The following is a 27,978-nucleotide window of genomic DNA, read 5'->3' as shown; positions in this document are numbered from 1 at the left end:
CAATCAATAGGCGCGGCGGTGGCGGCGTACTCTCCCACTGGATCCTGGGGCGGTGGGTGGGTTTGTGTGGGGCCCTGTTTCCCTGTGTCGTTTCAAGGCCCTTCCAAATTCGGTGGTAATTATTCGGTCCCCCCGCGGGGCCCCCGGAATTGCCCTTCCGTTGGCGATCGATTCGAATGTACCCCTTTCCGTAAGCGCGCAACACCACGTCCTCGGTGTGTGATGAGGTCCGTGCGTGTGCGTGTTCGTGTGCCTGCCGCGGGTGAAGGATGTGGATAGCGAAAGTCCGTTTCCTGCGCCGAATGGCAACAAAATGTCGTGGATCGTCTAACGATTAGCGACATAAACAACTGAGATTTTCGCCATCACTAGGCGTTTTACCGTGGCACAGCGATGGCTGTCAGTCGGTGCGAACTCCGCTCTATAGGGACAGCAAACTGACAGCAGAGCGAACGTGTACAATGCACACGGGCGAAGGCTGTCGTGTGTTTGTTGTGTAGAGGCTACCGTAGGCCTGTTATTTAACGAACCTAGCGGTGGCCAGCTGGACTAATCGGTATCATCCTCCGAACTACAGTACGTAGGCAAACCATATGGCCGGTATGGCCTGGTCGGCGCAACTGATACTGTGAGGTCCAGTCCGGTCGGCGCAACCCGTCGCCCTTTCGGTTGCCATTGCTATGGCTTCCCCTTTGAATCCCCAACTCTACCGACTACAAGCTGGGGCTTCGTCCGGAAAGTAGCCACTATAGTGCCACAAGTGTGACGTAGAGTAGGTAGGTCGCGGTCCCCACCCGTCCCGTCCCGGGAAGGTCGAAGGAAAAGTGGTATCCAGGAGTGGCATCCGCCGCCACAGGGCAAACGGAGGTTAATGACGAGCACAAAAATCAATACGCTACGCCACACGCTACAGAGTGTGCTACAACACGTCAGTGAGTGCTTGAGCTAGGACCTGGTGGTGGATCCGGTGGTGGTTTGTGGTTTCTGGGAACTTCCGGGCTTCTGGCTTCGTGTCCTCGAAACGGGCAAGGATTATGGGAGATTTATAACGTATCGCACGCAATCGGCAATCGGCAAGTGCCGGGGAGATTGGCCAAAGTGGTTCGCCCAGTCCCCATGCCCAGTGTTGTTGTTGCCCATATGCCCAAAAAGGTATGAATTCTTCGTTGTAACGGTTTCATATTATCCGAGTACCGACTTTGAAGCTACACTTGTCGCTTGTTGCAACCGCATGACTCCATCACCTTCAGGTTGGTGTGCGTCGAGCCAGTGCGAAACTGCGGAGGACGCTTCGGCCGACGCTTGTGAGGTGAGGTCGGACAACGGAAACGACGTGAAGGGTGAAGTCGTCGGTTGAGCGTCATGTGCCGACGGGCGAAACAGCTGCGTATCGGTCGGTAGCCGAAAATACCGTCCTGCCACTAGCACCCGAACTGAGAAACCACGCAAAACCTGAGTGAGTGAGTGAAATATTTCAGTCGGTGTATGGGAGATGTTATTTATAGTACTTCACCGAATTCACACACCAATCAGCCCACTGCCGCCGCCGCCGCCGCCACCGCCGGTCCGGTTGGAGGTCTTCCCTCCGCTCGGCTCCTGGCAGATGCAAACCCGTTTGGGGTCATCTAGTCTCGGCCGAAGTTTCTGTGTGAGACGAGTTACCGATAGTATACGCATGCTGGGCGGATAGAGTGAGTAATCTGAGCTCGGCGTCTGTGACCGTTCTTCGATTGACGGCCCATCTCGGTCGCTCGGTCGGTCGGTCGTTTGCTCCAAAAGCCAACCAGTGTTTTTTGGCATGCTGTAATACTTGTCGCGGTTCGTATGGTATGTTCTCTGCAGACGTCGGCGGCCGACAGTTTTGTGCGGTAGAATTTCACTTTTCGCTGGTGCCCTTTGGTCTACCCAATGGGACGAGATTGTTTCGGGAATTGTTTGGAATTTGAAAGCGCTCAACTTGGTTAGGTTAGCACACTGGGTGAAGAAGTAACGGCACGTGCTGGTGTGCGCGAAAGCCGACCACGACACAGCCATGCAGGTGCATCTGCAACTTCTATCCGCACACAGTCCACGCAACTCCACGTCGTTGGTCCACGTCCAGGTTTTCTAGGTTTTGGAACTTTGGAACACAGTTGGTAATCGGTTATGGCTGCGCGACATCGACTCGTTTTCGGCCTTGCCACTCAGCCAGCTTTCCACTACCCTTTCAGCTGCCATTTCCCCCCCCCCCCCTTCCTCCCATTTCACAGTATAAAATTTTGTGCACCGACATGCATGGCATTTAACGCATTCTATTCGTCCCATTCTTCTTCTCTTCTTGATGCAGTCAAACCGGAAGCGCCAGCGGAAATCGAGGCCTGCCGGCTAAACGTTGTCCATGTCAGCAGCAGCAGTTTCAATGATAAAACAAAAGCAGTAACTTAACAGGACACTTAACCAGAAAACAAAAGCTGCCCCGGAACCAGCGGTCACAAGTACTCGTTGGTGGAACTTTGGACGGAGCGGACGAACGCTGCGTAGAACGGCGGGTGGGGGAGGGAAAGGGTGGGCATATGGACGGCACGCCAATCTGCAGCTACAATCTCGTACTCCGCCGGACGGAACGTTGCCCGAGGGGGAGCGCGTGACAAAGCCGGTCCAGAAAGGGTGGCACTAATAAGATTAGCCAGTAAGATAGAACAGCTGGCCCGGCCGCAACTTGCTGATCGCATCGCAAGCGGTCGCCGACTTCGGGAGGTTTCGGAACCAGAAGACGACCCTCCTCCTTCAAAACCGTACCTCACCCCCTAGGCCAAACAGCGACCGACAGCGACCGACCAGCGACACCGGCCTCAGATCGGGGTTCCGGAAACCCTGTCACTATCCCATCGCTAGGCTAGGCATTTCCGGACCTCGAAACAGTATCCCCTTTCGGATCGATTCCGCCAGTGACTCCGGTGCAAACATGCCTGTGAAAAAGCAAGGTAGGTAGTCCCAAACCCGAAAATGAAATTGTGGAACCAAGAACGGCAAAGCTGTGGTGCGATCATATGTCCTTGAACCTTAAAAAGTTTCAAGTCGTTAAAGATATTACTGGTTGGACTCTAAAAGTGCTGGTGTAACTACCTACATCTGGTGGTCCATCTTGTGTTCGGACTCCGAAGATACGGGACACAAGATCGCCGTGTGGGTTTTACTGGGACTCCAACTTCAGACCGCTAACTTCAAACTTCAGACTATAGACTATAGATTTTATTTTTAATTATTGGTTCCTTATATGATTCGCCCCTGGTTGACTCCGCCAGCCGATACCTGTAATTTGAAAAGGATATCAAAGCCTCACGCGACTGTGGAGTGCCCCATTTCCTTTAACTTCTATCAGTTGAGTCAGGTTTTGAGACAGGATACACGTGTAGACACACGTGTAGAGTACGCCATTTCATTAAACTTTTACAACGGACAGACTGACAGTTTACAGACTGGCAGACTGATAAACTGACAGACTGACAGCATGGCAGACTGACTGGCAGAGAGAGACAGAAAACTAGACACAGACACTTTAAATTAACGGAAGACAAGACAAAGCGGGCCGCCTTTTCTCTTTATATTATTTTTTTATTATATTATAATTTTCTCACGCCATCATCATCATCACCATCTCTCATTTACTTGTATCAGAGTTGCCGTTCACTTTGTGAACCTTTGCCGACGACCCGTAATCGCCAACTCCTTCAAAGTTGGGGCATTCATACTTCTGGCCTCGTTTGCCAATGGAGATCTTCGGAAAGGCCAGGGTTTTAAATTTCCCGGATTCCCTCTATGCACAATTGGCCCACAATTTAAATTAGAATTAAATTAAGGTAGCTCTTAGTGTACAAAAAAGAGACGAATGTTAGGCTATTGCAGCTCAAAGTCTCTATAATAAAAGCACACACACACACACACATGTGGCTGTCCCTTTGTCGCGTTAGCTCGGTCAACCCTCGTCCTCATCGCTTGTGGCGTCCACTCTCCGCTGCTGTAAACATAACAGGGAAAACTCTTAGTCTTCGACCCCATCGACCGTGTGTCGATCGATCATGCTGTGTAGTTGTGTCCGTGAGGTCCGAGAATAGAAGAACCAGACCAGCGCACAACGGTTTTGCATCCTGGGAAAACACTCCAGCAGCCAAACAACTTGATTACTGGTGAACCCCCCATGCGTTAACTTGCCCACTGTTAGTGGTAGCCATGGACTGCCAAGGACATGGACCGGGGGGGACAGAGCATGACAGAGCAACTCTCGGTCCGACCACGACGGACGCCGGACACGACCGGTCTGTGTCTGTGGCACAGAAATAGCGAGGCCCAGAGAATAGAACCACCAGAGACCTGGTTTAGGGGGGGAACAATCCCTGAACTAGGTCGCTGAGAGATCCGGATGCACACCTAGCAAGCAGGGCAAGGCACTCGTACTCGCACCGAGTATGTCCAACGATATGGCACACGAAAAACAACAGGAACCGAGTGCAGCTATTTCTGTTCGCATCCTCTGTGTGTACCAGAAGCAGTTGGTTTTCGATTACCGTCCCTACGAGGTCCGGAAGGACTCAGGGTGGGCCGCCGGGGTGGTGGGCCACGGGTGGTTTGTTCTCATCCCGATAAAATGGCGAGGCAGAGCCGAGACGAGAGCGATCAAGTTGAAGTAGGTTTCGAGAGGGCCGCGTTATGGCCGCGCATCCTCCGCATCGTCGCATCGGTGGTTTGCCGAAGGGGAGCGGAAATTATGGGCTCTGTCGGGTGTCTATTTTAAACTTCGTTGCCAGCCACAGACTCACACACGCACACACAAACACACACACATAACTCCCACACTCAGGGCGCTGCGGCAGCGGCACTCTTCACAATAGACACAATAAGCATATTGAAGTTGGAAGTGGGTGGGTTCGGTTGGTCGGTATAGGGCGGTGGGGAGGGGGGTGTTAGCCTGCGGAAGCGTTTAAGATTTTCCGTTGCATGCCATGCCTGGGTCTGGGTGCCGGGATGGCTAATTGGGAAATCTGACTAATGGACGAACACGGATTCGTGGCTCGTGGCAATGTGTGCTGTCTTGTTGCTGGTACACGCCATTGCCAATTGATACTGTTAATTAGCATCCTTGTGTGGTGATGGTGGGCTAGTGTATTGGATGAATCACAAATCCCTACATTATTTGACCACCTGTACGAATAAAACACCCAGTATACGTCTGTTTGTTTCACGTTTATTTCTATTTCAGAGGCCCACCGGGCGCTGGAGCTACTCGAGGACTACCATTCGCGTCTATCGACCCCGCAGGACCGGGCGCTGCGCTGTGCGATCGAGCGTGTCATTCGAATCTTCAAATCCCGGCTCTTCCAGGCACTCCTTGGTATGTAGCGCATCCCTTTTAACAACATCAACAACCAACAATTGGCAATCCAGAGGACTCTAAGAATTTACTCACACACACACATACACACAGACAAAGCGCACCCAGCACAGATGCTGTGGCTGCGTTCAATTTGAAGCGTATAATTTCCACTTGGTGACGCGTGACGATGCGCTTCCCGGTGCTGGATGGGCTGGATTTGTTCTGGCTGGATTATAAATCAGCGACAGCGACATCTGGGTCACTGCCGGCAGCTGCAGTGTTGCTGCTGCCACATCTTGAGCGTTGACAGCGTTGACTCAGGTGCAGCTTGGAAATTCGAAACAAGTTCAATCAGTTGAATGATAAACTCATCGTTCGTACTTTGCGCCACGTACTATGTAGGACAACTAGAAGGACATAGTTTGATTCGGTTTGTGTGTGGGCTCAGCTGCTGTGGGCTGTTTTGAATTCAATTGGAAACGCGTAGCTCTGACGTCACTTCCAGGCGCACTTCATAGAGCAATTCATAGAACATTGCCCAACCAACCAATGGTCTTCTTTCCACTACATCTTGGACCCCAACATTTACTTTGATTTTGTTTTCACTACTTTCACCCATCCAGACATTCAAGAGTTCTACGAGCTGACGCTGCTGGACGAGTCCAAAACGGTGCAGCAGAAGACGGCCGAAACACTGCTGATCGCTAGCAAATGGGAACAGGATAACGCCATCAAAGCGAACGAGGTAAGTGCAGCGCCTAATCCATCTAACAAATCTAATCCAGCCAGCGAGCAAAGTATCGAGGTACTTGATCGAAGGGTGAGGTCTGGGAATCCTACACCGTTAGAAGCGACTGACACTTAGCTCGTCCGTTGGTCCGGCCGGCCACCTGACACCGGGCGATAAATTCACCGATACACGACGCCTCGGGCATGAGTTCGGGTGTTCGCTAGGCAAGCGGTTAACGGTCAAGGATAGGCGCGCCGCGATCCAGTTTTTCCGCATCAATCTTCTCTTAATTAGCGCTCACCTCTGGCCCGTGCTCGCCCCGCGATCATCGCGCGTTTCGCGCGTTGGTCTTGCTCTGGTTTAGTGTTAAGCGTTAAAATTTCGATTGGTCGAAATCAAACCCGAAGGGGAACAGGGTGAAGTCGCGTAGCACCTCATTCTCAGCACCCTCCCTTCCCCCCTCTCTCGCACATTCTCTCTCTCTCTCTCTCCCGTCTCTTTCTCTCGGGTCCGTCTTCTTGTTTCTTAACGGCCGTCGGCTGGCTAGTTGGTTGGTCGATCGATATTTCGAGCGTGTGTTGCGCACTGGTGGCGCAGCTTTAGGACGCGGATGTCTGGCAGTCTGTCACTCGCGCCGGACCCCGACTAGTTCAAACTCACGTGTTTTTGGCCACGGACGCGCGCGTGCCCCGGATTGCCTAGAATTTGCCTGTTTTTTCGCGAACCCAACTGCAGTTTTCCCGCCTTTTCCAATCTGAGCCTTCGTGCGTTTTTGGTCAATGTATGAGCGTGTGCCTGTGTGTGTGTGTGTGTGTGTGTGTGCGTGTACTTGTGTGTGTGTGGGCGAACCTCAACCGATAGTCACTCGCTTTGTTTCGGATCCAGAGCCCACATACTTTGCTCCCTAGTTGTCATGCAAAATGTATACAGTTTGGTCCTTTGATTCGTATTCCGGAAAATGGTTTTTGTTTTATGTGTTTTGTTTGGTACCATAAAAGCATGCCAACTCATCACGAGGCTGCGCACTGCGGGTGAAGATTCTGCTAGTTCTAGTAGTAGTTAGTTTTCAATCATATTCAGTGGAAAACATGAAACTGTTTCGCGAAGAACAAATAATCCACAGCGTTACAGAAAGCAACAGAGATTAAGATTGTCTCTGGTGCGCAGGCCAACATCTTAGCTTAGCTTAGGCCAACATCGCTCAGAAGAAAAATTTCGTACCACCCCAACTCAACTGGTGTTATTCGCACGCACCACACATGCCACCGGTCATCGTTGGCGTGCGAGCGAAATGCGCTCCTTTGGCGCGTTGTTGTTGTTGTTGTTGTTTGTCCACCGGGCTCGCGGGCGGGGATTGTTGCCAGTTTTATTTTTGTTTTATTAATCCCCATTAAATTTCTCACTCATCTGCGCTATCCTGCCCCTTGCCCTTGATGCCTTGGACCCCCCTCCGCCTCGGCGTGAATCTGTTCTTTGTGTCCGTTGGTCCGCCCGTCTCTAGCTCGCGTCCGCGCTTGGAAGAAGAAAAGTTGGGCAATAGGCGTACGCCGCGCATCATCATCCCTGGCTGGGAGGGCTGTGGGGGGGCTGTTGTGATACTTATTGTGCGCGCACACACACACGTTGTGCCGAACGCATTGTGCTGAAGGTTAAACCGAGCAGCAGACAGCAGCAAACGGACATTTTCGGGGTAACGACGATGCTTCGCTGCTGCTGTCTGTCCGAAGGCAGCATTTTAGTCTACCACTTATCGCCACGTTACGATTCGGCCACGGTCGTCGGCCACCGTTGGGGCTTTGGTTGAAATTGGTTCCTTTTTCTGTTTCGAAACTTTCGTATCCCAACTCACGGCATCGTTTATTCGTGCAAATGGGATCCATGCAAATTATGCAACAATTATTGTGTGGCATTGTTTTGAACTCATATAAACTCTCTAGTAGTAGTGTACGGATGCTTACAACCAAATCTTAAGCGGCAGTAGGATCTGTAGCAACCAAACTGTAGCAGCGTGTACATATATGCTAGCTGGATATTGCTGGTAAAAGTTTGCTGGTGAGAAACTAAGTTCATGCCCTATCGGTGGGGGTTCGTCCGAACATGATAGACTGGGTGTCGATCGTACGCCACTCGCGGCACCGGATATCCTCCTATGTGTCGCCGCGACGTCGTGTGGACAAACCGAGCGATCGGTACACGGTCTGCACGGATTCGATACCCTTGCCGCACCATGCCGCCAAGTCGAAAGTAAGTGTTTACTGGCCAAGCTGGACTGGGCGAAACGGATAAAGGCGTTGAAAGAATCATATATATGGCTTATAGCAAGGGCAAGCGTAGGACTTTTCCGGTGAAAATTCGAGAAAAACTCGAATCCGATACGAACGAAAACAGCGAACGTGTGTGTGTGTGTGTGTGGGTGTGTAGTTCTTGGAGCTCTCTGATTTATCTTTTCCCCTTTCTTTTCTCCCCTCCAGGTCAATCGCATCAAACAGCAAGAGCAGGAACAACAGATCCAGCAACAGCAACAGTTGCAACAACAACAGCAGCAGCAGCAGCTGCTGCTTCAGCAAGAGGAAAAGCAGCTGATCATCGAGCTACCGTCGCCATGGTTGACGACAACCAAAGTGAGTCGTTAGCACCTGTTTTGTTGTTACGAGTGTGCCTGTTAACTTGTGTTACTATTGTTGCTATGATCTGTGTCGTTTTTCTCCTCCTGAAGCCACCGACATTTTTTAAAGCAACAAAATGCATTGCTTCCCTATCATATAGTGCCTTAAGCAGTTTTAGTGTAGCATTAGTTAATGTTAAACATCGATGTAATAGACACATAGATTTATGTATGCACATATGCATACATACAGAGAGAAAGAGAGATAGGGAGGGCAAGGGCAAAGAAAAGATACTCTCTGGACCGAATCGTAGCAACAGCCGCAACAGATTTGAGTATGCTCTAGAACCGTTACTAAATGAAGAGTAAATGTACGTTTGTGTGTGAAGTTTATTATTTGTTTGCATGCTCTGTTAATAGATATTTTTATATAAATAATATTTGCCAAACATTCTCTGCCACATCAGTACGGTGCTCGACAAGTAAGTATTATGTCTTTAATAGCGTTACAAATCTATGCGGCCGTCATACTCGTTTGTAGTTAATTTTTTTTCCACTATTCGTCAATTATTCGTTCGTTGCTCTTGATGGGTGTCTCTTCGAAAAAAACAATGCAATTTCGATGCATTGTTTTATGCTTAATAAATAATACGGTTCCTCGTATCGAATCAGCATGATAACAGCATTATCAACGCAAAAGGAAATGACAACAGAAGGGTTCTAACAGAGATGTGAACAATGTTGGTCCGTTTTTAAGAACATGCTATTGTTCTTTTTTTTAAATTAGATTTTGTTTTTTCTCAACGTCGCGGCGCTACAGCTACAGCAGCTACAGCTGAATTAAATAAACCAAGTTCTAGAACTCGCTTCGAAACTTGCTTCAAAGCAAAATAAATAGAATGAGTCACCAAAGCCATTACCCTTTTTTGTTTCTACATTCAGCACACCGAATGTGCCTGTGGTTTATTAATAATGCCAGACGCATCGCACCTTAGTGCGCTAGTTGTTGCAAGAAGAATAAATTAATCAAACCGAAGAGTAGAAATTCGCTTCGAAATATCACGACGATGATTTGCAGTGTTTGTCTGCAGGAAAACCATTGTTGTCATCCTGTGCGTGGGTGTGTGTGTGTGTCCCAAACGGCAGTTGAAGCTAAAAATACACTCTTTTTTGACATCCGATTCGGTTGTGTTACTCGCGTAGGTCGTAGACTATTGGTCGAGAAATTTGCTCCTCCCGCCAATCCGCGAACCGCGAACCACCAACGCGAACGATAAACATTATCGTCTTCGCTACAAACGATTTAAATTTCATTATTGCACATTAGGAACGAAGTATTCTACAGTTCGCTACAAGTAACCGCAATTTAGTTTGGCGATGTGAAAACCCTTTTTCCCCGGGTGCAGGTTCCCTTGGCCAAAAACGAATGGCCAACAAATGAAAATAGGCCGGTAGTTATGGTTACAGTTCATTTCATTAAAACGGTATCGTAACTATGCGATTGAATGTCTATTCTTCATTTTTACATCGAATATCGATCTGGCAAGAATAACTGCTTATCCCAACGTCGAAGCACAGCACTGCAGTCCCCGTCTCGATTGGCTCAATGCTGTAGACTAGAGAAAGAAAAAGGGAGAAAGAGAAAGATACGTGGGGATCCGGGTGTATGGTGGCGGCGGCGGCGGTTTATGGTACCCTGAGACTTAAGCATCGCCACCGTTGCAGGTCGTAAAAGCGTCATCAAGTCATCGGGCCATCAAGTATATCGTGACCCACGCGCCCTCGTTCGTCATGCATATAAGCATCGCTCACGCTCACTCTGTAATTCGATTGCTGTGACTAATAACCAGCGCGCTGCCGGCTCCAAATTGCTGCAATTTGTGCATAAAACATTCGGTCAATCGGGTCCAATCGATACTTACGGTGCACAGCTGCAAACAAAAACACTGCACGCTGAACGCAGTTCGTCATGCACGTTCGTTCTGATAAGCGTATTGTGCCGCGTATGTTGATGGTTTTTTTTTCGCTCAATATTTCGTGCTCTTCATGGTTCCTGTTGCGCTGCTGAGCCGGAGACCTAAAATGAAATTTGAAACGCGTAGAATGTTAATTTAATGTATTGGGCGCCAAATTACGAGGTGTTCCGATGCTGTTCCGATAACTGACTGGCTGGTTCGGAAGCGCGCAGAATCTCTCTCGGTCACTCGGTCGTCGGCACATACGGCATACGGCGGATTCATTGAAATCCCCGCCCGCCTGGCCAGTGTGACGTCTCTAACACACGCTCCTAACAGAACATGATTAGAAGTGGAACTCGAGGAAGCTCAAGCGTTCCAGCACCCGACTTTGTTTGAAGCAAGCAACCCGTCAGACGCATCAAAACAGGTTGGGCGATGCAACTGAACGGGTTGACAAGATCGCAGCTTCAACTTGTACGGAACTGTCATTTGGGCACACTTTTATGGCAGCGAATTGGATACGATGTACCGCCGAAAAGGGTTGTGGAAAATGTGGAAGAAATCACACGGCAATCGGATTGCTTCCAGCAGACAAATTTCGGCCACTGGCCACAGGCGAAAAACCGGGGCACGGCGAATTGATCTCGCCGTCGCCACACAACAGTGTGTGCGAGGGGCTTAGATTATACGGGCCGTCGCTGCCTAACCGACGCCGCAGGCGAAAGTGTGACGCGCTGGCGGCCACCCGTGAGTGCCCCTGTCTGCTGACGCCGCCGCCTGCTGCTGTGTGTTCTGAGCCGCGTTCGGCAGCTGGAACGGGTTTAGGCTACGCCCGTACCTCTATGCCAGCCGCCGCCGCCGTCGCCGTTGCCACACGGTCGTGTCCGTTGCGGTGCGGTGCGTCAGTCAGTTGTTGCTCGTCGCTCGTAAAGTGTCGAGGTGCGTGCGCGTGCGGATGTGTTTTAATAGTTGTCCCGAATTTTCGGTCTGTGATGTGTGTGCAGTTTTAACTGCACACTGCAACATGCGTAAGTGCGTGCGTGCGTGCGTGCGTGCGTGTGTGTGGAATTCCTGTGCGGCTTCGTTGAGTGATGCGCGGGTGATCCGAGCGGTGGTTATGTGTGGAATTTCGGCCCAAGACGCATCTCTTTTCGGGCCATTCGGGGGTCGGATCGGGTAGTGTTCGTCGAGGTGACTGGCAAGAGAACAAGAGGCGTGCAGGGTACGCAAAAAAAAGGTCGACAGCATTTTCGAGCCCAAGCTAGCGGATTGCTGCCCGGAGTCCGGAGGAATTCCGACGCTGAGTGTCTCCGGAGCGCCCACCGGGCTCTCGCCTTTGCGGTTCTCATGGTTCTTCGGGCCACGCCAAATCGAACGCACGCGTTTCTCACGTATCCCTGTACACATTTGTTGCAAAAATTTATCTCATTTCTCATCCCCCACAGAGGAAGCGAGAGACGTGGGAGACGTATGTTGCTGCTGGTCCCTCGGTTAAGCCGCGCTCGTCGGAGAGATATTATCGATCGCCATCATCAGCACCCGTATGTGTGTGTGTGTGTGTGTGTGCGCGCGCTCTGGTATGAGTCGATCTTTCGGATGTTCCGGTGATCTCCAAAATGGTACGGGTCACCGCACAACACCGGAATGAACACCGCGGCGGTTACTCTATCAGATAACGAGGACCTAGCCCGACCACACCAAGCCGCGCAAGATCTGCTAGGTCCAATAATCCTTCCCCCCGAAAGCCGAAGGCGAGGCACGTTCGTGTGTTTCTGTTCATTTTTTTTTATCTATACTTGGTGCACCCAGCGGCGGCCCATCCCAGTGGCCCAGTCGTGCGTGTGGAAATCCGCCCCCGGTTATAGCCTCCAGGGAACGGGGGCCTCGCCGTTGGAAGTTCATTATCTCGGGCGATCCGCGCGCGCGGGACCCCGAAATGCACGAGTGACAACTCATCTCGCTCGTGTGTGTGTGTGTGTGTGCGTGCGCATCGTCATAGCTCCTGTGTATGCTGTGCCGATGCTTATGTGGCGACCACCTACAGATCTGGGCGCAGTCGCGAGCGGATGCTTGCGTGGAACGGGGTGGATCGGTGGTCTCCGGCTGGAGTGAGCTTTTCGGACGCTATTGTTTACCTGGACACTCACACGCCGCGCAGAGCCACGTACCCGTGTGGAACGCGAACATAACGGCACACCTTCTAATGGCCCCCTTAGAGCCCATCCCGAACAGGAACCTGAACCGAAACCGCGACACGACAAACATTTCCAGTTTGCTCGGAAAGGGAAACACACACATACACGGGCGCAGCAGGAAAAAGACTTGAGAAAATTTACATTCTGCCCTGCAATCCGGCGTGAAGGCATTTGCTCGCCAGGCAGCGATTTTCTGGGCAGATTTGACCGACATTCTGCCCTTCTGGGTCGCGCACCTGGTTGTCGGCCGGGTACAGAACCACTTACAACAGGGTGCAGCTGTCATAGGCGACGCGATAATGCTTTGCGGCCTTTGGAATTGCTTTGTACCGAGCGCTTCTTCTGCTGGAACCCTCGTTCCAGAACAAAATGGCTCACCGTTACGCCCTATCTTACGGAAAAACGAGCTTGGAAAGTGCAAGAAAGTTGCCAGCGACCAGATGGCGGTAGGGGGAGAGAGAGAGAGAGAGAGCAAGAGCGAGAAAGAGAGCAAGAGAGAGAGAGAGAGAGAGAGAGCGAGCGATCTCTATACCTATATACCGCGTATGTATAATTCGTTTTCGTTTTGGACCAATGTTTTGTTTCGTTTCTTTGCCCCGCAGCGGCTGGTATGTTTTGAACCCGTGAGCGATGAGGCACCGCGATAAGGGGTGGGCAACATCGCGCATCGCGATGTGATTAGTTCGCGGGACAAAGCTTAACACTTTAATGGTGGCCCCTTCTGAATGTGCTGTTCGACATATTTTCATGCCCGACGCGCATGGCACGCGCATAGGGGATAGTTTTATAAACACCTCACCCAACTCGGAACGTGCCTTCGTGCTCACGGTGTGCATGTTTCGGGCGATTGTGTGGCGGACCAAATTGGCGACGATTCGGCTGTGAGTGAGCTGTGTCCCTGACGACGACAGCCTGTCGGCCACGCATGTGTGCTGCGTTATCTGCGATCACAAATGTGCACATATGCACCACGCGGCCTTCACGACCAGCCACCGAACCAGCGCGCCAACCACCTCAACCTCGCGTGCTGCAAACCAATCAATGCCGGCACTACAATCAACCGTTCGGCCGTCGTCGACATCGACTACCAATCAATCCATTCCATAAACCGCCAAGACGCCGCTTCAGGACGCATTCCCAGTTTATCCAGGCCCCTTCTAGATATGGGGTTCTACGCAATGTGCCCTAATGCAATGAGTAACGTGCTGCTTCACTAAACCCCCTAGATATGGACGAGCCCAATGTTACGACATTCTCCAGTATCAGTCCAGTTTGTCCGCGCCACACACAGGTGCCGCAGCAAACATCGCTACCACATTCCACACCGCCATCGCTCACCGTGACCTGATGGACGGAACGCAACTGAAACGAACAGTTTTTCCGCTACTACTACTACTACTACTGTTACTACTACTACGACTTTCACTAGTTCCAATACAACCGACCGCCCCGCTGCTAAATGGGTTAGCACGTTTCTGGGCATTGTCAAGCGAGTCGCGCTTCGGTCGCGTTTCATAGAGCTCATAGAGGGTTGTAGGTACAGCCGGGCATAGTTGTTGCAATAGAACCAGAACCAAAGGGCCTCCAACAGGGTGAATTTCCGTTCCGTTCCGAGGACGTTGAGTCAAGAGCCGAAAGCGCATGCTAATTGACGATTAGTACCGATACTGTCCGGTATGTGTCCGGGACTCCGACCAGAGAATCGGGTATCGGAAAAATCCTTTCGGCTTCTGAAACCCCCGCTTGACTTGACGACGACAATCCCCCATTTTGTGGCACACTACCTTGTGGCACTCTTTGGCCCATTTTTGCCGCGCCCTTTCATTCACGAGCCTCACGGCGGAACGGCAGGAACCAACAACTATTATTTGCGGCTCCCGCTGAGGCCCCGCCTTGCGTTGCGCTGCGCTGCGGAATAGTGAATAGTCTGTTGTCTTTTTACCTGCTTCTTACTCTACCGGAGCATATAAAAAACTCCATTCCCATTTTGTGCGGGGTGTTGGGCGGGCACATCATCCACATCAAAACGCGGCTCGGGTCGGGTGTGTGTTGTCGTCGCCATCGCCACCACTCAATTAGAGAGTGGACGATAATAAGACTCTCTAACATTAATGTCAGCATACCAGGCGGCACTTTATCTTCAGCGAGCGAGCGAGACTCAGGCCCTGTATCTGGGCGGCCCGTTGCGAAGCGATGGAAGTATGAAAATGCATCACGCAGTGTGCCCCACCACTGGGACACTGATGGCGCTGATTGCTGAGCCCTTCGGTTCATTCCGACCTTTAGGCATTACCGGCTTGACCGGCTTTACTGATGGTAGCTAGTAAAGCGTCGACCAACTAAAGCCACCGGATGGTTCAGTTTCCTTTCCGACGAGATTCCGACGCGCGTTGCATAATGCCGGGATGCCGGGTCGAGATAACAGCGGACCATCGGTCAAATCGGTTGCCTAGCTTACCCTACCCTACACTTGTGTAAAGCCTGTCCCACGTAAAATCGGGAACAATTGAATTAGCTCTATCTCGGGGTTGGTTTGTCTTAGGAAACATGTCAAGGTGTCAAAATGAAAGTATTTTATTGTACTTTAAGAGAAAAATGTCATAAATTTATTTTGTTGGTGGTCGGATGAAATCTCGAACATTCTTTGGAATGCGCGCCACTATTTTCTGCACAATCTTCTGGTACACCTCAGCGGCTGATTTGTTCCAATTTATTGCCATCTCTGCAGCATCCTACATCACCTTTCCAGTCTTCTTCAACTTCCATTTGATTATTGCCCAATAATTTTCGATTGGGCGGAGTTCAGGGTAATTTGGTGGGTTGATATCCTTTGCGATGAAATCCACCTTATTGTCACGGTACCACTGAACTACCTCCATGGTGCAGTGGAAGCTTGCCAAATCAAGCCAAAACTTAATCGGACCTTTGTGTGACTTAATAAATGATATAACTCGCTTTTCGAGGCACTCTTCCTTGTACAGCGTTCAGTTCATCATCGTGTTTGTGATGAAAACCTTGGTTTCGGTCCACAGGTGCAAATTCCTTGCCAAATCAATAGTTCCCGTGCAAACTTATTGGCGAATACATATTTGAACTTGGATAGGACATCTGTCTCTGTGCCATTGCAAGATAACATTTTGGTCCAGGAAGCTATCCTAAATCCATTTTCATGTATGTTTCGTCGTCCATAAGCAAACATCCTTTTTACCTCGTCAAAACCTTCTCGTACAACTTTCTAGCGCGTGTTTTAGCGATTAGGTTTTGCTTAAATGTCCTGTTTGGATGCTTACATGCAAGAAAAAAACACTAGCTTTTTCATAGACAGATCCTCTGGACAGTACTTCTGCTGGCACGATTTTTTTTGCAATATCCCGAACCGGGGATCCAGGATTTACCTTAATTGATCTCAAAACCTTCCAGATCAGCTGCCGGTCGTATGTTCCACTACGACACCTACTCAGAATCTTTCGGTTTACGGTATTGGGTTGCCGGAAACGTTAAAGTACAGCATATACAGTTGATTTTGCGATTTTTTGTGTTTTTGAGATTTTTAAAACAGACCACGTGGGTTTCTCGACGTGAGTGTGCAGAATTATTTTTTTTCTTTCGAGTTCCATTGAGTATAACTTTTTATAAACTCCACGTACCAAGATGAAACTTTCAGCACTGAAAGTCGAATGTTTAATAAAAACATAGCTGTCAAAACATTCGAAATCCGACCACCAGAGGCGCTGCTAGAAAACATACAACTTTTCCCGATTTAACGTGGGACAGGCTTTAAGTAAGTTACCCGAACGCTCCCTTTGCACGTACTGCAGGCGGCACGAACCGCGACAATACTACGGCAACAAACGTTTGGATTTGATTTGGACCCTTTACCCCGTTCCAACAAGTGTTTTTCGTTTGGTTTGGCTTGGCCCCCCATCCGGTTTGCCGGTTTTAACGTTTGGATTGGTTTTCGATTTGTTTTTCTTTCCTGTCGGTCTACCGTCGCCATCCCAGGCATCCAGGCATTTCTCCATGCGTGGTTACTTGTTCTTCATTCTGCTCTCTTTTCTCATGCCATGCCGGTTTTACTTCTTCCTTTCGCTTCTACATTTTTGGTTTCACAACTTTCCCTTTCTTTATCAACAAAACTGCGCGCTCTTTTCATTTCTGTTTTATGTTTTCTCATTCAAATTTCTTCTCTTTTCTGTATCGGTTTTCTTCTTTCTATTCCTCCTTCCTTTCTTTCGTTCTCTCTCTCTCTGTCTGTCTCTCTCTCTGTCTTTTTTCTTTCTTTTTCTCTCTCTTTTTCTCTTTTATCTTTCCTGGCCGTTGCAGGTAACTATCGTTTGATTGGTTGAGGGACTCGATTTGACATTTGATCACTGCGAAAAAAACCATAGGAAAATGCGCAGATCTCTTCGCGGATCCCTTGCGTGGAGTATGTGTGCCACATAAGCCACATTAGCGATACGATTTGGGCGATACGATTTGCGGTGAAAAGAGTTGGAGAGTTTCGCGTAATGCACTTTCGTCCCCATTCTATCCCACCTTCCCCCTTCCCCGCCATGGTCTATGCGTAAAAACAGAGGGGGATATTGCGCGTGACGTTGCGCTCCCCCGAAAGTCCTTCTTCGGGGGAGCTTCGATTCTGCTTCCGTATGGCTTGGCGAGTTTTGGGTCAACGCTCTGAGCGGCCAACCGAAAGCCGATCTCTCTTTTTCTCTCGCGCTCTCACTCTCTCTCGTGTACACTTTTGTGACAACCCTTTGACAGATGATCGTGTTTTTGATGTTTTTTCATTCATTTTGTTTTCAATTTTAGTTTGTGCGTTTGTGTGTCTCGTTTGTGTTCCAATATCCGTTATATGCAAAAGTGTATATTGTAGAAATGTAGGAAAAGTTTGAAAGTTTAATAAATTCGAATAAAACCACAATAATAAGTACCCGTGGAGATCCGTTGCGTGTGTATGTGTGCGTTCTGTGCGCTGTGAGAAGTGTCCAGAGGGCGGCGAAGCGGAGTTCGGAGGCGTTCGGAAGCCTGTGGATGTTCCGCTGGCACCGCTGGCGGACCCTCTGTGTCTCGGGTCCTCGGGTCTGCTCCCTGCTCCCGGTGTGTGTGTGGTTGCGGTTCTGCTCTCCTGTTACCCGTCCCGTTTGGGGCTGACTCGGCGGGAAGTGATCACGTGACGCGGGGGGGGGGGCACGGCACGTGGAACGGTGGATGCGCTAGGTGGGAGGGGCAGTGTCCGGTACACTCATACAGTGTATACACACACACACACACACACACACATATTGTGTGTTCGAGATTTGTGTTGTCCTCGGTCCTCCTCCGCAACCACCCCCGCCCCATTGCTTCAATCGTCCTTGCACATTGGACCGACCTACCGACGACGACGACGACGACGAGTGTGGCAGCACGAGTGGGGGACCCCGACCCAACCCAAAGTGGGGCTAGGACCGGTCTAGGGGACGGGCGGCCCGAAAGGAAGAGCGGGAAGAGGCGACAACCCACCACACACACACACACAGCGAAGCGATGACGACGAGAAAAAAGAAACGTCAGCAGGACGGCGGAGGAGGTGGCTTCCTGAAAAAGGTTTCGTCCTTGTTCAACCTAGATACGGTATGGTAGTAGAAGCTTTGTTGTTTTTGTTTGTTTGTTTGTTTGTTTGTTTTTCTTCACCTTTCACTCTCTTTACGAACAGATGCGCTTACTTCACGATCCTCACAAAGTAGAGTTGTTCGGCTTCCCGTAGTTCGGTTTCCGGTGTAGAGCGCGTAGCATTGTATATATATATATCTGGTAGAAGGAATCTAGCGGGGGTCACCAGCTAACCTATCTCTGCTCTGCTTACTACTAGCTACTGCTTACCGGACACTAACTGCATTGATTGTATGGCCCATGGCCCAATGTATCCGTTCTTCCGCTCTACTCCGAGGCCGTGGAGTCTAAGCCACCCGCACTTTGCTGCGCTTCCGAAGTGTTGCATCCGAGTTTTCCGTCGTGTCCGTGTGCAAAAACGGCACGCAAAGAACGTGACACCGAACTGTGATCCGCGCGAAATGCGCGCGCACACTACGCAGGGATGGCACACACACACACACAGCACACACCGACCGATCCAGACCCGGGCACCGGGGCCCCTTGCCCCCCGCCCCTTGTGCGAAATGACGCAAGCGACACCGAGGTGGCCCGACGGTGGCCCGACGGTGGATGTACAGAATTTCAGATGAAAAATAACCCCGCCATGAAAAATAAATAGCTTCCCCGCCCGCGGTCGACCACCCCGCACCGCCCGCCCGCCCGTCCGGCAGGCAGTGATGGGCGGGAGTGATGTGGGCAGGCGCCAGCTTCTTTGGACCGTTTGTTAGTCGCCAAACGGAAGCTGGCCGTAACGGCCGTGTAGTGTCTGCGTCTCGTCCCGGTGGTAAGCGATGGTAAGTGTCACAGGACACCCGAATGGCACCCCGGATGCGGTGCGGTGTGTGTGTGTGTGCCTGTGGTCCCAGGAGTCCCGTTTTTTCTGGGACTCCTTATCTTGGTCAAGCTCCTTGACCGATGGTGGTGGTGGAGGTTGCTGGGGTGTGCGCGGCTTCTCGGAAGGTCGCTTTCTACAGCGGTGTGTGGTTTTGCTTGAACTCTCCCCCCACCCCCCCCCACCATACCCGTCTGCCACACCATGTACAACATGTCCGTGTTTTTTCTTCTTTCTTCTCGCTTTGCCGCTTTATGCTGGGTTTGAATACTACTGCTGCTGCTGCTGCTGCTGCTGACGCTGGTGTGTCCTGTGACTCTTCAGGTGAACGCTGCATCCAACTCTACCGAAGTGAAGCAGGTGAGTCAGTGTGCCATGAGATGCGTGGTGTTTTTGTGTGGTTTCAGTCAGTTCAGTTCAGCCCATATGGTGTCAACTGCCAGGAATCGTGCGCGCATGCGCCCGTGTTGCTTGTCCTTTTTTGGGGGGCCGGCGACTGGAGTATGATGCGCCTGCGCCACCGCAGATCGCAGTGCGCAGGCGCCGATCGAACCGTGCTCTCGTTAACCGCCGCGTTTTCTTTTCTCCCTTTTTTTGCCTCCCTGCAGGTTAACGGCGACTCACCATGGGAGTACGAGGAGATCAAGCTGGTGCGCGGCACCACCGGCTTCGGGTTCTCGATAGCGGGCGGCACGGACAATCCGCACATCAACCTGGACGCCTCGATCTACATCACCAAGGTGATCCCGGGCGGTGCCGCTCACGCCGACGGTCGGTTGCAGGTGAACGACTGCATTGTCGCGGTGAACGAAGTGCAGGTGGTGAACGTGACGCACGGTGAAGCCGTCGACGCACTGAAGCTGGCCGGCGATCGAGTCACCCTAGTAAGGCTCGCCTCCACACACACACACGCACACGTGACAGTGGTTTTACAAATTTTCATCTCTTCTCTCTCGCTCTCTGTGTCTCGTAGCACATTCGAAGGAAGCGGCCGCCCGCGCAGGCACCGAAGCTGGAAGAGATTGAGCTGGTGAAGGGTAGCAAGGGGCTCGGGTTCTCGATTGCGGGCGGTATCAGCAACCAGCACATCCCGGGCGACAACGGGATCTACGTGACGAAGATCATGGAGGGTGGGGCGGCCCAGATCGATGGGCGGCTCGCGGTCGGCGACAAGCTGATTGCCGTGCGCACCGCCGACGGGGAGCGCAATCTCGAGAACGTGGTGCACGAGGAAGCGGTGGCCACGCTGAAGGCGATCACGAACCGGGCGACGCTGGTCGTGCAGAAGACGAACATCCTGCAGGCGCTCGCCAACTCGATCAGCAACCTCAACTCGCTCTCGACCAGCACCATGAACAACGTCGGTGTCAGCATGGTCGACCACACCGGCACCGGCGGTCTCGGGGGCGGTGGTTTAGGTGCCGGGGGCGGTGGCGGGGGTGGCAGCGGCCACAGTGACCTGTCCACGGCGCGGTCCCACTCGCCGGCGCTGGGGCTCGAAAACAGTTCCTCGCGGTACGCTTCATCGAACGTACTGGAAGCGGGTATGCCGATTGGGACACCGCGGGCCATCAGCAGCGAAGACATTACCCGGTAAGGGGCAGGACGCCGCGGTTCGCTTCAGGGGGGCGGTTGTGAAATGCAATGTTTTTCCTTCTTCTTTCTCGCTCCCGGTCGCGATCGCAGGGAAGCTCGGACGATCGTCATTCAGAAGGGACCGTCCGGTCTTGGGTTCAACATTGTCGGCGGCGAAGACGGACAGGTATGTGCGCACGTTACCGGCGTCACGGGCGACCACTCATTGATGTGGAGCCTTTTTTGATCTTTTAGGGCATTTTCGTGTCGTACGTGCTGGCTGGCGGGGCGGCCGATTTGGCCGGCGAGCTAAAGCGCGGCGATCAGCTGGTGAGCGTTAACGGGGTAACGCTGGCGAATGCGTCGCACGAAGACGCAGCACAGGCGCTCAAGGTAACGGACGTGACGGCGCGAACGGAACGTAACGCTGATCGGTTTTTTGTTTGCTCCAACAGAACGCTGGCGGGACCGTCACGCTGGTAGCGCAGTATCGACCCGAGGACTATAACCGGTTCGAGCACCGCATCCAGGAGCTGAAGCAAGCGGTTGCCGCAGGGACGGGCACATTGCTGCGAACATCACAGAAGCGCACGCTCTACGTAAGGTACGCTTCGCACCGCCCTTCGGTTCGGTTGTTCTGTTGCCCGGGGTTCTGCGCCCCATTCCATTAACAGCTGATCGCAAATTTTCTGTTTTCCGGTTCGCGCAAAATCAGAGCGCTTTTCGATTACGATCCGAACCGGGACGATGGGCTCCCGACGCGTGGCCTGCAGTTCCGGCACGGCGATATCCTGCACGTGACGAACGCATCCGACGACGAGTGGTGGCAGGCACGGCGCGTGATTGGCGAGGACGAGGAGGAAAGCATCGGCATCGTGCCGTCGAAGCGCCGCTGGGAGCGCAAGCAGCGGGCACGGGACCGGAGCGTCAAGTTTCAGGGCCACGCGGCAAACAATAACCTGGAAAAGGTACCAGGCGAGGAGGTGAATTTTCCTCCACTCTGTGAACCGACGGTGCTCACAGCATGGTCCCAACCACCGCCCCACCCGCAAAAGTGGAATCCACTAACGCTGCTCTTTTCTCCCCCCCCCCCCCCCCCGCATAGGTTTCTACGCTCGATCGCAAGAAGAAGAATTTCTCGTTCTCCAGGCGGTTTCCGTTCATGAAGAGCAAGGATGAGAAAAACGAGGACGGCTCGGATCAGGAGCGTAAGTATGGGCTCTTGGCCTTGCTCACACCGTACCGTATACTGTACTAGGCGCGAACAACTTTCTATTCCGAGACGATTCCGAGATGCATTGGTCACAAACACGGACACTGGGCTTGATGTTTGATGGGTTTGGTTACCGTTTTTTGTTTGTTTGTTTCATTTTACAGTTCGTTCTAGCTATGGTATGCTAATGCTCGAAATTTTAAACATTTTACAATCCATCTCGAAAACCTGTGTATGTGTATTGGGCTGACGTGCGTAACGTTGTATAGTTTAGATGACCGGATGTAACGAGATGTCTGTTGTTCCTCATTGTTTGCTACTAGAAGGGTTTCCGGAGCCGCCCGTGTGGTTGTGTGCCGTCTTTTTTATTTGTTTCGTTTGTTTCTTTCTACGCGCGCTGTGTTTGTCCTGTGTACGGCCACACTTGAAACACCATCCGACACCACCGTGTTGTTCATGCTCATAATTTATGTTATACACGTACCACCACCACCACCCCTGTCCCAAACACCTCCGCACGTACCGACTGTGTGCCGTTTGCTTTATGGGTTGCCGGTTGCCACACTTTTTGCGCCCGTTAGCCAATGGCAATGTGGGCGAGTCGAACAACCACGACCCCGATCAACGTAAGTGCAACAGTTATTTGTTATTTTGTTTCTCGTCTCTATGTCTGTCTACTAACTGTTAGCTGCAAACAATCAAAACCTTTCTCTGTCCTTCAATACTACGACTGCCGAGCATGTAGCAATACATATATTTGTACACATTCTAATGCAGAGTATGTGGCCACTCGTCGACGTCGAGTAAGGCGGTCGAGGTTTGCGCTTCATTGCGTGCACTTCGTAAACGAATATTAACGAACCTGGACCCATTGGCCCCTTTCCAGTTCGAGTATGATTGTATGATCCTTAACTTTCTCACTCTCTATCGCCGAAATCGATTTTTAAATCTGAGACAATGTCGCTTTTAATTTTACAACTTCAACATACTAGTAGAACCACGCCGCGCACAAAGGCATAATTAATCGCGCCTCGATCCAGTCAATGCTTACCAGTTAGTTTGTTAAACAGTTTTTTAGCAGTGAGTGATTTATCGTGATCCGATCATCTTTCCCGTTTACCTCACTTACCTCTCGCTCTCTCGCTCTCTCTCTCGCTCTTTCTCGTTTTCTCTCGCTCTCTCTTTTTCTCGAAATAATTAACTTTTGTTTTCAAAAACTCTAATAGCCATCTCCAATTCATTTCCAGCTTTCATGCTTTGCTACACACAAGAAGACGCAAATACCGAAGGTGAGTGTGGATCGCTGATCGACGTTATTTTCCAGTCGTTTGTAATTTTTCAGTTCTCGTGCGAAAGTTTCGACCCCCTTTCGATTTGACCCATCATGTGGTTGTGCATTATTAAGCGAGTTTAGTGTGATGCGTCCGTCCGATGGCGGAATGTTCGGCCGTGCACATTCGACGTACTACATCGGCTAGCAGTGGAACCTACGGCACTACTTGGTGCGGTCGTTCGAATCGTACGCTATTCCACACTGACAGCAGACTGAACACTGTCACTGGGAACCGGAAGGGGTGGTCAATGCTTTGCTACTAAGGCACACCGACCTTTCGTTAGTGATTAGTTTCCTATGATACGGTTTTCCATCAGTCTGTCGTTTACAATAGATCGTCACTGTCACTGTCTTCTCTGGTAGTCTCTTACCATTGTTTCTATCGTTTGCATCAATCTTCCACATCTAGACGCTCTTATGCTTTATGCTCAGTATACTTTATTTGATATGTAATCAGAATTATCCAGTTCTAGAGTGTCGTAATTGAGTTCCCCTTTTCTGTGTCTTTCGTAAATGTTCATTCAGTCTTTCTCGGTTCAACCCACCCAATATGCGTCGTTTTCCCATTCCGTCCAGCTAGCTCTTCATTATTATTTGACCAGATAAATACTATACCTACGCTCTAGGTTTTTAGTGCATTTCGCTCCGCAACATTGCTCTCTATCCGTTTCCCGATTCTGCTTTCCTCTTGCTCATTCTCATGTCTATCTTTCTTTCCTTATGTCTTTCTCTCTGTCTTTTCCTATGTCTGTATCTCTTCTCCCTCTCCAGGTGGTGGTGAAATAATCTACCGCGTGGAGTTGCCAGATATGGAGCAGATAACTCTTATCTACCTGGAGAGTAACTTTGCTGACTGTAAGTCTGCTGCTAGCGACGCTGATCGGTCGTCGTTCCGTCGTGACTAAACACATGCGCTATCTTTGTTTTCCTTTCCACGTTCGTTACTCGGTGTACCTCTTCCGTTCTCTTCTTGTTTTATTTCTATCGGTTCGTACGGTTTGCAATCCTTCGTTTTCTCTCCACTCAGCGCTCATCAGTTGTGTAGGGCTTATGACTTTTGTTTCGCCTCCCCTAGAGCAAGGACAAATTACCAATTTCCTAATACCCGCCACATATGGGGTGATAAACTTTGGGCTCTCCTTTGCGATTCGGTTCCTGGTTTTGGTTCACGTAGCCATAGGATTACACTTCCGGTTCTTCGATGCGCTTCATCGTCGGTAGTTTGCCACTACTGTTCCAAATATCTGTTTTAGATTTTGATTTCCTCTTATTTTGATGCAACGGGCTTAGATACGTGCTGCAAACGATAATTTAAATGTGTTGCTGCCAGGGTTGTTCAATATCCTTCCCTCCTTTCCGTTGATAAATTACAAATTGCGTCGAGAACATTAACACCCCCGGTTATTGCGGGAATAGTTAGTATTCCCGTGGATTTCGTTTCGTTATCGAACCGATGGACGTTTAGTCATTTATTTGATTCGCTGCATTCAAACCGTTCATCATGGCTTGCTGTTAAACTATTAGTGCTGTCTGAACGAATTTGCATGAATCGGTTCGGCATACGGTGTTCAGCAGCCTGGATCATCTTACAGGTGTGGATGTTTATTTCGCTTCGAAAGTTTTGCATGAGCTATGTGTCGCCCGGCGTTTAATGTCCGGCTCTCAACGGTGGGTTTTTGCAACATTCGTCACCATCAATGCTTCTTGTTCCCTTTTTTTGAATTGCTCCATTGCGTTGCGTTCATAGGCCGATCGGGAAAAACCGATCTTGTATCGATCCCTGATTTTTTGATGTTGTGCTGTACGGTAGTTCCATTGAGTAAAATCGTGTCAACGCCTGTTTTTCGTTTGTTTATGGGTTCCTTTTGTTCTAAAATATGTAATACAATTTTGCTAGTCGTAGAATTCGGTGTGGCTACTGAGAAACACATTGGCATACACTTATATTGCATACTGTTCGGCGTGACAGTGTTACGCGGAGCGGATGTGGCTGGATTATAAGTTTTAGTAAATATTTAAAAAGCACTTCTCAGTTCTGACTGTATATGTTCTTTCAAACCTTATCAAATGTTCATTTGATCTGGTTTCGAGTTCTTATGGCTGCTTCCGTGTTTTAACGCATTTGTTTGGCAAGTTGTTGAGGTAACTAGTAACTCCTAAAGTACATTGATTCGTTCCCAAGGATCGTTGAGCTATCAAATGTAGCAAACATCCGCGTAACATCTACACGGAATGAAGCGTTTCGCACTTGTAATGCGCAGTTGTCAGCAAATTTTAAATGGTAACCTCTTGTCTGTTCGCTAGAGTTTACTGTTGTTATTAGCCGTTTTAGGTCCATCGAATGAAATACAAGTAAAGAGATCAAATATTTCTTGTATCAATCACTCGAGCGCTGACTCGTGCCCATAGTCTCGTTTTTAATCATAGTTTCACCTTGTTTGCTCCTTTTTCTATTCTAAATGCAGCTGAGGAAAACATCTTGTCTTATGAACCGGTGCAGCGTCTGCAGATTAGCTACACACGTCCCGTAATCATTCTGGGCCCTTTGAAGGATCGCATTAACGACGATTTAATTTCGGAGTATCCGAGCAAATTCGGTTCGTGTGTACCACGTGAGTAGCAAGCAAACGACTGTTGACTGTAAACAGGCACACCCTGGCACTGGCTACTGGGAATATCTTCCTAACATGTCCGGACGTATTCTAGATACTACACGACCGAAACGAGACTACGAGGTGGACGGAAGAGACTACCATTTCGTGGCATCCCGTGAGCAGATGGAGAAGGACATCCAGAACCATCTGTTTATCGAAGCTGGCCAGTATAACGACAACCTGTACGGCACGTCCGTGGCTTCGGTGCGCGAGGTGGCTGAGAAAGGCAAACATTGCATACTGGACGTGTCCGGTAATGCGATCAAGCGGTTACAGGTGGCACAACTCTATCCGATTGCGATTTTCATCAAACCAAAGTCGATGGAATCAATCATGTACGTATGATGGGGCACGGGGTGCAGACCGGGTAACCGGTGACAGTGACGGTGACGGTAGCTGATCGTAAAATTTCGCACTTTAGGGAGATGAATAGACGTATGACCGAGGAGCAGGCAAAGAAAACCTTCGAACGGACGCTCAAGATGGAGCACGAATTTGGTGAATACTTTACAGGTACGCGTAACACCCACATCAGCCAGCCAGCCAGCCAGCCAGCCAGCTCAATCATTCATGTTTCGGGTTTTTGTGGATTTTTCCTTACAGCCATAGTGCAAGGCGATACAATCGAGGATGTCTACAGCAAGGTGAAAACTGTTATTTGGTCGCAGGGTGGACCGACGATTTGGGTACCGTCAAAGGAATCTCTATGACCGCAAGCAAACATCACATGGACGCTGCCACAAAATATGTGCGCACGCCCTGTCTCCCGCACCGGTTACCACTGATGGTAGGATGGGAGGTAGGGTGGTGACGGAATGCAGCGGGCCCCGCAACTGGCAGCTGGCAGGGAAAGAAAATGGAAGTGAAAAACAAAAAAATATTGTAGATGTGAACGCGAGCATAGAAAATTGTAACGGGAAATGAAAATCGGAGAAAGAGACAAATATCTGCTTGTTATGAATAACTGTTATTAAAAGATATACCGTGCGTACCAACTGGATGGTTGCGGCCCTCGAAGGCCGAGATTGCATTAAACAAAGTTACAGCACGTTTCGGTAGATGTCACAGATTTTCAACCAGGCGGAGGAAGCCGGTGAACGAAATGGGGCGTAGGATAGCAGAGTATATAAATGAGAAACAATAAATGTTGACCTAACGCGTGGTGGAGAGAAAGAACACGATGGAAACAGATCGCCCTAGAGGACGATGGGCGAGCAGTTGGAGGGTTCGCAAGTAAATGAGTAATAGATGCAGAAAGAAGAATACTGAAAGGGCGGCAACGCCAGAGCGACAAAACTCGCCAGAGATATGTTACACTGAACGCTGAACGGAACAGAACAGAACCTAGTAACCTCCCTTGTCGTGTGGGATTAATTTGCATTTGTGCTACGGATTCTCACTATCCACAGAAAGCGGAAATATTTCGATTTGTTGGTGTTACTTTAAAAAGTTGATTGTTCCGTATTTGATTTACCTGTACCGCCACCGTATCAACGATTCAAATTTATTATACCGTTTTAGCAAATTCGCTACTGTTTCCCACTGATTGGCCGAGACAAGTGGAAGCTAGTGCGCTGCTCACTAATGTAGGGTGCAACAACCAAATAGACGTAAAGATGAAAAGCGAGGTTCGCTGATTCGCAATTTTAACCGGGCATCTATTGGCAGACGAAGGAACTTCTCCCTGTTAGTTGAAAAAAGAGCAGCTATTCCACCACAAACCTCTAGTTGACACCATGCGTAACAAATGTTAGGCTTAATGCAATACGGTGACCGGCTGAAGATGGATGAGCTATCATTCTAAATGAAGTTGTACACCGCAGGACTAGAGATAATTAACATGGTTGAACACATGTAGTACGCTATTAATAAAATTTAAACAATAAAAAATGAGAACTG

General features: G+C 50.1%; 1 protein-coding gene across 6 annotated transcripts; it reads left to right on the top strand.

The window, feature by feature from the left end:
- Positions 1–2,587: 2,587 nt before the first annotated feature.
- Positions 2,588–27,978, top strand: LOC128270816 (disks large 1 tumor suppressor protein). Of its 6 annotated transcripts, XM_053008240.1 has the most exons (19): positions 2,588–2,963; positions 5,237–5,368; positions 5,974–6,095; positions 8,552–8,701; positions 19,629–19,664; positions 19,913–20,188; positions 20,278–20,897; positions 20,991–21,066; positions 21,135–21,272; positions 21,335–21,483; positions 21,595–21,862; positions 21,985–22,087; positions 22,674–22,718; positions 23,340–23,381; positions 24,197–24,280; positions 25,891–26,037; positions 26,132–26,414; positions 26,501–26,592; positions 26,683–27,978. In XM_053008240.1, exons 1-19 carry the CDS (start codon positions 2,945–2,947, stop codon positions 26,787–26,789), a joined length of 2,889 nt encoding a protein of 962 aa, XP_052864200.1. In that variant the 5' UTR covers positions 2,588–2,944; the 3' UTR covers positions 26,790–27,978. The 6 variants fall into 6 exon arrangements, with proteins under 6 accessions (XP_052864200.1, XP_052864207.1, XP_052864216.1 ...); XM_053008247.1 differs by lacking the exons at positions 2,588–2,963; positions 5,237–5,368; positions 5,974–6,095; positions 8,552–8,701 and adding an exon at positions 18,265–18,451; XM_053008271.1 differs by lacking the exons at positions 2,588–2,963; positions 5,237–5,368; positions 5,974–6,095; positions 8,552–8,701 and adding an exon at positions 19,207–19,266.

The sequence above is a fragment of the Anopheles cruzii genome, chromosome X (genome assembly GCF_943734635.1).
Source record: "Anopheles cruzii chromosome X, idAnoCruzAS_RS32_06, whole genome shotgun sequence".
Taxonomy (NCBI): Eukaryota; Metazoa; Arthropoda; class Insecta; order Diptera; family Culicidae; genus Anopheles; species Anopheles cruzii.
Note: the sequence above shows the minus strand (reverse complement) of the source record. Positions and strands in the feature narration are given on the sequence as shown.